General features: G+C 35.4%; 1 protein-coding gene across 1 annotated transcript; it reads left to right on the forward strand.

The window, feature by feature from the left end:
• Positions 1-7302: 7302 nt before the first annotated feature.
• LOC110911620 lies at positions 7303-8501 on the forward strand. The gene is made up of 2 exons (XM_022156246.2): positions 7303-7716; positions 8267-8501. Exons 1-2 carry the CDS (start codon positions 7433-7435, stop codon positions 8322-8324), a joined length of 342 nt encoding a protein of 113 aa, XP_022011938.1. The 5' UTR covers positions 7303-7432; the 3' UTR covers positions 8325-8501.
• The last annotated feature ends 1375 nt before the right edge of the window (positions 8502-9876 follow it).

The following is a 9876-nucleotide window of genomic DNA, read 5'->3' on the forward strand; positions in this document are numbered from 1 at the left end:
GCTATAAGGCCTTTTGTTATCGTTATCAGTCTTTTGTTACATGGAAGAGATTAACAACACCTTCCATATTTCTCCCTTGGAAAAGTGTCTTAATTGATAAAGGGCTTACTTTTATGAGTTGTCGTCGAGAACGCGATCTGTATACAAAATAGAAAGATACCCGAGTAATGTAGTGTATTTTTATACTCATCGATTTTGAAACGAGTATTTTAGTCGTATTTTTATATATCTTATTCATTTCAATAAACCTTTAACAATTTTAAAAAGAATTGTATAATTTGATACATGCTTAATTTATGGATCGTTTTTCGGGGCATGTTGATAGCATCGTGACCAGGTGACTGAAATATCACGTATATATAATTAATAAATTTAGGGCAGTCCCGTTATCTGTTTTAATTAAATTGTAAATAACTAGCCCACTCATCCATTTTTTATAAATTCCTTGCAATATTATTGGTCATTCCGTTTCATGGTTAAACGTCTTAATCAATGATTAGCTGTTCCGATGATTTTAGTCACAACAAAAGAAAAAAAGTTCGTTTATCACGTTATTAATTTTTTATTGAACTTTTAAATATTTTTGCATTTGTTTGAGGGTGGTGGGATATCTTGAACTCGTGATATGATAGATACTGGATATAGAATCAATATCAAGAATCAATCTAAAAGTTTGTATATAGGGTTTGGCATATTGTTATGGACTTATAGAGTATTGGTACCGTACTGAATTTATACCTATCGAATAATATCACTACAATGTTTATTTGTAGGGGTTTCAATTTTAGTACTAGTTTTTTCATTAACGATACCGAACTAGTACTGTACCACCACAATCTTAGGGTGTCCGGGGTGGTTTCGGCTAGCGGTGTAAACAAGTCCAGAGGCTCGAGAGCTACTCGTTATCGGCTCGGTTAAAAGCTCGAATGAGCCGAGCTTTAATGAGCCCGAGCTTGAAATAGAGCTCGTTTAGTTATCGAGCCCGAGCTCGAGCCTGAAATACAAAGCTCGTTTAGGCTCGTGAGCCTAACCGAGCCCAAACAAAATTTTTATTTATTTTATATACAATATAATATAATATAATATAATATAATATAATATAATATAATAATAATAATAATAATAATAATAATAATAATAATAACAATAACATTGGCAAGCCGAGCTTTGGCTCGTTTAAGCGATACTGAAGCGAGCTCGAGCCGAGTTTTTAGCTCTTCTGAGGTTGTTCTTAAAATAGCTCGAGCCGAGCTCAAGCCGAGCTCGAGCTTTGGGTTTTACTCGCGAGCTGAGTTCGAGCTCAAATAAGCAGGTTTGAACCGAGCCGAGCTCGAGCTTCAAAAAAACATGACGAGCCGAGCTCGAGCCCAGTCGAGCTCGGGCTCGGCCCGACTCGTTTACACCCCTAGTTTCGGCAAAGGAAGTGGCAAAACCTTTTGCCGCATGGGGAGTCCACCGCCATCAATATTCATTTGCCGTGAGGGGCAAGCTTTTGCGGTGAGTTATTGCCGCTTGCGGGGAACTTGAGGGAGAGGGTAAATGGTGGGGCACAGTATCTTCTAAACCAATAATCCCTTTTTTAAAAAAAAAAAAAATAGTTTGGGGGAAACCACCCCTTTGTGTTTTTAGGGCAAGAGTGGAGAATGTGAGGGGAAATGACATAGCACAATATGATTGGGTGGGTGGAAAGTTTGCCTCATCTCATTAGGCATGCACCCCTTACACCCTTATATGGTATTCGGTGGTACTTTTTGAAATTTTGAAACCAGTACGGTACTGATCTCATAATCGCTATTTGTATACCAATACATATATTTATTTGTGTTAAAGGCATCAACTCCAATCAAGACATATTTAAAGTTGTATAACACTAATACAACCTATTTAATTCAATTATCTAAACGAGTCAAACGCGTTGACATGTTAGTAAACATTTTATTTAAAACAAGTTGGTGGTGGTAATAAATTGGTAAAACATGTCACAAATGATTTGGTGGGTCGACCTTTATAATTAAATGGGTTAAGTAATGATCTAAATATGACTTGCTTAATTAAATGGTTTAAACATGTTCACAAGAATGAGAATTATTTTTTTTAAACGCTTTAGATATGACCTTGTTAGTTTATATATGTCGTGTTTTGGATCATATAAGCCAATTGTTATCGCTTATCATAGTAACTTATGTTTTCTTAAAGAAAGAACTAAATCTATAAAAAAGGATAAGAATAAGATTATGCAGAAACTCAATGTTTTAAAACAAACTAATCAATCACACAACCCAAACTTGTTTATTGATTTAAAGAATGTGAATTTATGTCATCAACCGCCAACCAATTATGTGTCATGGTCAAGGAGTTTATATTAGGCTACTGGGTATGGTGATGGTCCATCCTTGGAGGATGATCCGCCACGTAGGCGTCACGTCATAGTCCTCCCAAAGATGGTCCATCCTCCAAAACTAGAGGGCATGGGAGGATGGTGCTAGATGATCCTACCCCACAAAACTATGTACAAGTATTAAGCATAATGTACAAATCTCACAAACAAACAAACAAAAGAAATGGGGCCCACTGTTTTGCTCCGTCCTGGACGTCGGAATACCGACGGAGACGACGCGACGTTGGGGGCCGGCATGGCTGGATGGTCGGCGACGGTCCAAAGTCGATCCCCATACCGTATAGCCTTAATCTTGATTACACTCTTACTCACGCCCAACGGGGCCATTGACCAAGACACTGCCTTTCATCATAAGTTGCCTTTAATATATCTAAACAGGTTGTCTTTAATATATCTAAACAGGTGGCCATCCATGATGGATTTATTAATTTTCAATATCAAGATTTATATTATTTGAAAGAGTAAAATGACAAATTTGGACAAATCTCAGAGACTAAAATGACAATTTACTCTATTTGAAATTGAAATATATAAAATTCATTTTTTTAAATGACAATACTTACATTTTAAATGGCAATACTTACTCTACACTAGTACTACTACTCCAGTAATTCTAAATGAATCGTCCTTGCCCAGGTTTGAACCTGGGAACTCACCTCTAAGAGGCATATGTGATGTCTCTGGAGATATTTTTGGCTTGTAAATCTGAAGACGATGACTTAGTTGGAAGTGCAGGCTATTTGAACAATTCTGATATAGTTGTAGTGAATGAGTAATTTGATGATGAATGTGGAGACGATGAACGAGATGATGAATTCTAGGGTTTTCAATTATAGGATATGAATATGACATAGTTGGGTTTTAACAAGAGAAGTAAAATAAAAAAGACAAATATACTCTCACATATCAGGCATGTGATAGGATTTAACTGATAAAAGAAACTTGGTTAGTCGTAAAGGATTGAACCCGTAACAAAAATAAACGTAAAAGTTGTTTTTCAGCAAATTTTAAAGTTAAAGGCTGAAACCTGCAAACATAGAGAACGTTTTGTGCATTTTACTCTAAAATTCATTTAATTATACCATGTTGCTTTTCATATTTTGTGTATAGAGTTAATGGTAGCTATGGAAAATCTAATATGACCTAGGAAAAGATTCTCAACCCCTTTAATATTAAACATGTACATGTATTTTTAATATGTTTAGTGGTGTTTAAAGTGTTTAGAAAATTATCAGTGACATCAACAAATCATAATCTAGTGATTCATTTCGCTTCATTTTTGTCTCGACAGACTTGCATATAACAGTCTTAAAAACTAATGAAAATAACATATATTATGAGGTTAAAGTTAGATATAGTGATATTCGAATCTCGAATTCGTTGACAAAGTTTTAATGCTGGTTGAATGGTCATTAGTAAAGCCAAGTACATATTCACATTCTTATATGTTTCTATTTGGTTTCATGTTTAAAGGTGAACTTTTGTAAAACCACATCTTTTGAAGTAGGTATAAATCTAGTGGAGGTTGCAAGATTCGCCTTGCATATTTGTTTTCAAGTTGGAAGTAAAGGGGTTTATCTTATGGTGAAGGCTAACTTTTCTAAACTTTGTGTTTAGGAACCTAATGTGTAGGTTTCAAAATTAATAGGGCATGGATATCTCTTACGAATCGTAATGGGTCACTTTCAGTACTGGCGAAGGTTAGTTGGTGCCCGGGGGTGTACCCGCCCACCCCAATGTTTCGGTTAGAATTGTATAGGTTCCGATTTTCGTCCGAAAATTTTAGAAATTATATAGGATCGCCTTCCCCCAATTATTTTTCCTAAATATTTATACAATATATAAATTAAAGTAAAGTTTGTTACCACTTTGTATATCCTAAATATTTATACAATATATAAATTAAAGTAAAGTTTGTTACCACTTTGTATATAAGTGATGGGTAGTTTTGTTAATATATTTTAACTCTTATTTGTTTAACCCTAGATTACACATCACACAATAAACTTAATCGCAAGTTTTTATGTATAAGAACGGGTCCTTTGAATGAATGAAATTTTTTAGTTTTATTTGGAACTATTATTATTTGACCTGACCCAAATCAATAGCCGGCCCGACCTGAAATATAACGATAGAAAAAAAAAATTGGGTCCCATCACTTTACGCCCCCTCGAAACTTTTGGTCAAGCTCCGCCACTGACTTTCAAATTGAAATACTTCGGTGGTAATCTCGAAATTTCAATATAATTCAAAGAGAAAACAATCATGAAAATGCAGTCCTGTTATAATAACAACATACCAAAATCCAACCACATATTCTCAATAACTAATTGGGGAACCATCAAAACCTTTAGTTGGTGGTTATAATTGTCGGCAGCTATTTAGTTACATTAGCAGAAACTCAATTACTTCTAATCTACCTAGTTGCTACTGCTACTGATGACTAGGGGTGGAAACGAGCCGAGCTACTCGCGAGCTACTCGAGCTCGACTCGAAAAAAAGCTCGAACGAGCCGAGCTTAAACGAGCTCGAACTCGAGCCCGAGCCTAAAAACAAGCTCGTTTAGTAAACGAGCCCGAGCCCGAGCTTCGCTTATCAAGCTCGAGCCGGCTCGCGAGCCTAATCGAGCTTTCTGTTTATATATTTTTTTATTAATATATTAAACATATATTTATATAATAATAATTACCATTTATATAAATGTAAAAAAATAACTAAATTATATGTATAATAATAATTATAGTTAATATAAATTAATTAATAAATACTAAATGAGTCGAGCCCGAGCCGAGCTCGAGCTTGAAAAATTACCTTCGAGCCGAGCTCGAGCTTTAGAAATAAAGCTCGAATCGAGCCGAGCCGAGCTCGAGCTTTCATATGTTAAACGAGCTCGAGCTCGGGCTCGGCTCGGCTCGTTTGCACCCCTACTGATGACCTACTTACCTACCGACGACCAAGTAGCTTTTAGTTACTATTGATCAGTTATTATTAATCAATTACCATGGATCGCACTTGCTAGTGACAGGCAGAATTAAACTTGATATCAGTTACCGTTAATAATTAGTAGCGACACTCATAATTAGTTCCAACTAACAATCAATTTCATTTAACTTTCCATCAACCATGCTATCACTCCCCCGTCCTTCTAAAAGTACTTCTAACGATTTATTGATATAAATACTTAAAAAATGATACGACAACTTAATGTCGGCGAGTTCATGAAACAAACATTTATCAAAAAACATGCTTTGATAAACATACTTCACAACAAGTCTATTTAGGTACCTTAATTGCATATATTTAACTAAATATGTACCTTATATTTAGTTTTAGTTATATCATGTATATGATTGAATTCCAAGCCTCATGCATGTAACACAATACCGTTATATACATCCGATTTTTTCTAATTTTAATCAGCATGCGTACACGATTCAGATATTCATGCTTCATCAACATGTAACCTACTTTTGTATTTTTTTCATACACTTGTAGAACGTTTGGTTATTGCGGATTAAACCTACACCATAAGTCATAACCATTACAATCATAGACGCGTTATCTCCACCTAATAAACATTTCATCTCCAAATTTATTGCATATTAAATAACTAAGGATACTTTTCGGTCTTCTCTTCCTTTCATTCCCAAGTTATACCAAGTCTTCTACAAGAGTTCCATTTAACTTTCTTCCTTTCGATCCCAAGTTAAACCAAGTCTTCTACAAGAGTTCCCTTTAACTTTCACTACGGGTATATTTTCCTCAGTTCTTTTATTTCCTTATTAAGATTTATCCGAAAGCTTGTTACAAAAGACCAAACCTAAAAATGTGTGAATTGCATACCCTTGGTGCTCTACACAAATAAGACTGTTGAGTGATATTGTCTTATAAATGAAAGAGTGGTGCTAAACGTACCCATAGAGGAGGAAAAAGTGAAGTGATGATATGACTAATTTAGTAGAGAAAGAGAGGTAGTTAAGTAAAAACCATAGAGGGATATGGTATATTTGCACACAGAAAATAATTGCAAAGCACACTCTCACATCCATCATTGTACCCTTGCTAAAAGGGGTTAATATTTTATCATGGCAAATTGCTATAAAGTGACTTACGACAATGGTATCTCACTATCTTGCATTTGGGGTATGGACCTCAGTTATCCCTTTGCCAGCTTATGACTACAATCAAGAAACAAAAAGCATATCCTATTATATTGGATTGCAAAGTTGCTCGAGATTTGTAAAAACATTTATCTCAATAGCTAAAGACATAAAAATGGGTTACCTTCAATACCTTAATGTTGAGGATCAATATTATTTGTGATCATTGTAATTTTCTTTTAACCCGAGTTCCTTTTCCAGGGTGACTAGATCGTAAAACATAAAAATAACTCTTCTCCAGATGCCGCTTCCGCCTCTGGAATTTCTAGTGTTGTCAGCCACCACGACATGTAATTTTCTTTTATTCTTTTTTATTTCATTAATGGTTCAGACTGTTTGTTTTGCGAGCAGATGTCTGAATGGTGAATACGTTTGTCTCTGAATGATTAAACATTATATTAAGACCTTTAATCTAAATTGGTTAAATATCCTAATTCAGCACTTAATTATTCAGAAGTTGATAAACAGCTCTTAAGGAACAAAAAGATGGCCCTTAATTTGTTAGTTGTATTAGTTAATTAACAAAATTGGAGTAGAGGGTCTGAAGTCCCTCTATAAAGATAATCTTGTTTGAATGATATAATATTTAGCATTTTTGAAGATAAAGATAATCTTGTTTGATATTTGAAATCCTAAAAAAATCCACGTCAGTATCACACCCTTCCACTAACCACTTATTTTAATTTTTATATTTATTTTTTATTTTAATTTTTTGCTTTATAAATACATCAAGTGAGGCAGTGGTTTTTCACTTTTAAATTTAAATACACCAATAAAGTGAAGGTTCACGTAAACCCCGAGTAACACTTCACCTTTCCCCCTATACATATAACCACACTCTCATCAAATACATTTGAGACTGAATCATATATTCATGAAGTTTTTCTTCCCAGAGCTTGGTTTCTGTTTTGGCGGTACCGTCGTAACGCCCACAACGGAGATCATCTGCACTGATGTCTCAACTACCCGTCGACGTGTAAGGCATGGTAAATTCACCAAACACTGGAAGCCCGAGCTCTCAGCAATCGCAGAGGATGGTGGCGTGCTAAACGCGCGTAGACAGAGTCATGAATCGCTCAGATCGGAGAAGAAACTGTTGAACAAAACCCGATCAGCTGGAAAAACTCGATCTCATTCGTTTAGTAGCGGTGATTACAGGTAAAACTTCTACTTCATAACTTCGAACCACGATTTCTTTAATTTGTTATAATGTGTTATAATTTGTTCATATATTTCTGTTTGATAAAATAATGATAATTATAAGAAATACAAGTACTATGTATTTATATAATAAAATACATCAAGTGAGCATCGCATGTTTTTATTAAAGACTCAATATGATAAGTTTGCATCCACTTGTTGCTTTTGATCACACGACCAACTTTTTATATTCATATTTGGTAAAAACAAAAAAACACAAACATAAATTTGAGACGGTCAATTAATGTGTTCATGTTGTAAAATAGAATTTTGTATATCCATTTATTTGAATTTGAATTCATGTTGTAAGATAAAGAGTTAACTGCCATTTTCGTCTTGTGCTTTCTTCAATTAAGTCAGTCCTGGCCAAATTTCAGATTTATATCATTTTCGTCCCTGACATTGCTGAAACATGTCAGTTCTGTCCAAAAAACTAACGTATGTTAAAACCTGTTGTTTAAGATATTTCACATGTGATATTAACTATTACTATATGGTGAAAATACAGGAAATACACTCAGACAATGGCGATTCCTGCGTTTTCTCCAACACCGTTCGTGTTCTGATTCGGATGATCGAAGGCGCTGGTTTCTACATCGCATTTTTATATCGAAAATTGTGAATGATTCTACTTTGGTGTGTAATGGTATTAGATCGGGATGATGTATCGCCAATTAGTTTATTGCAATAGAAACATAGTTTTCGACAAAGTAAAAATCTATATATTTCTTTTATTAGTTGCACGCTTGATGTTTGATGCATTTAATCCACACACGGACTTGGTGGTCATATAAACATCATTGCCACCACATTAAATAATAATAAAATGAAAGAGAAATGGATTATCTCTTAATTAATTCAAGGATGTAAAATGATTGAAAAACAATATCCTGTTAATCACGCGACTGCAAGCAACATGATTTTAGGTAAAGCATTTTCAAAGCAAAATACAAAAATAATCTAATATTTTAGTCTTTGAAGAGGTATGGTCCCAATTCTCTGCCTACATGGCAGGGACCACACCACTTTTATGCACACAAGGCATCCACGTCAACGAAACACTCCAGAAGCTTCTAGAAACTTCTGGATGATTCACAGTTGGCACCAAAGATGCTCTATCCGACATAAAGGACAAAACGTGTCACCACTAGCAGAATGCCACATAGGCCAGCGACAATTCAGGGAGCAGCACTGACAATACCGGTACGAGGTACCCAGCGCAGGCGAATGCAAGAACGCCACGTGTAACACCCCGTGTTTTCCAAAGTCAAAGTCAAGTGTTGACTGTTATTGGGATTAAAGATTTATAAAGGTTAATTTCATTTTAGTTTCATTTTAATTTCCGTATTATTTGGAGTAAGTGTTGTATAATTAAACTAAATCGACCGATAATCGAACTGTGAATCAACGACCGACTGTGAGTGATAGGAAGTAACAACGCAATAAAGCTAATCAAATCAATCATCGAACCCAAGTGTGGGGAATTTTAATGCTTTTATACGTGTGTGTGTGCCTTATGTGTTACTTGTGCATGCTTACTCTTATGTTAAAGTGTGTGGTGAATCAATCAAATCAATCAAGACTCAAAGGTGAATCAAACTCAATGGAAACCGAACCCGAAATGGTTGTAAGGATGCTTGTATGTTAGATATAGTAGTTGGGACTAAAAGTAATTTGATTAGGAAATTCTATCATTCTCAAATCATCGTTCGAAGTCGAAATATCAAAAATCGTCGCAAAACACTCAAAACCAGGCAAGCCGATCGAACAGGGCAACCTGATCGAACAGGCTAGCCGATCGAACAGGCTGTTCGATCGGACAGCTGCTCGATCAGGGATGCTGTTCGATCAGCTGGCCCTTTCCTCTTTTGGAAGCCTATAAATAGGGCTGTCCTTGTCAAACTTTCCACTTTTGGAAAGCTCTGACCGACCAGCCACTCTTCCTCACTAAATCCAAGATTTCTCTCAAACCGGTAAGTATTCCGCTCTAATCCTTGTACGTTTTCGTTCATTAATCGATTCTCCATCTTTCTATCTTTCAAAACTTGGATTTCATCCATGAAATCACCAAGATCTAGGTGTTCTTGAGTGATGTCATCATGATGTTCTTGGTGTTCA

The sequence above is a fragment of the Helianthus annuus genome, chromosome 15 (assembly GCF_002127325.2).
Source record: "Helianthus annuus cultivar XRQ/B chromosome 15, HanXRQr2.0-SUNRISE, whole genome shotgun sequence".
NCBI lineage: Eukaryota > Viridiplantae > Streptophyta > Magnoliopsida > Asterales > Asteraceae > Helianthus > Helianthus annuus.

What these genes read in the sequence shown, in the direction of transcription:
- LOC110911620 (XM_022156246.2), top strand. Translation starts at nt 7,433, where the DNA reads ATGAAGTTTTTCTTCCCAGAGCTTGGTTTCTGTTTTGGCGGTACCGTC. An exon ending in TTTAGTAGCGGTGATTACAG is followed by an intron (nt 7,717 to 8,266) that starts GTAAAACTTCTA and finishes GTGAAAATACAG; the next exon opens with GAAATACACTCAGACAATGG.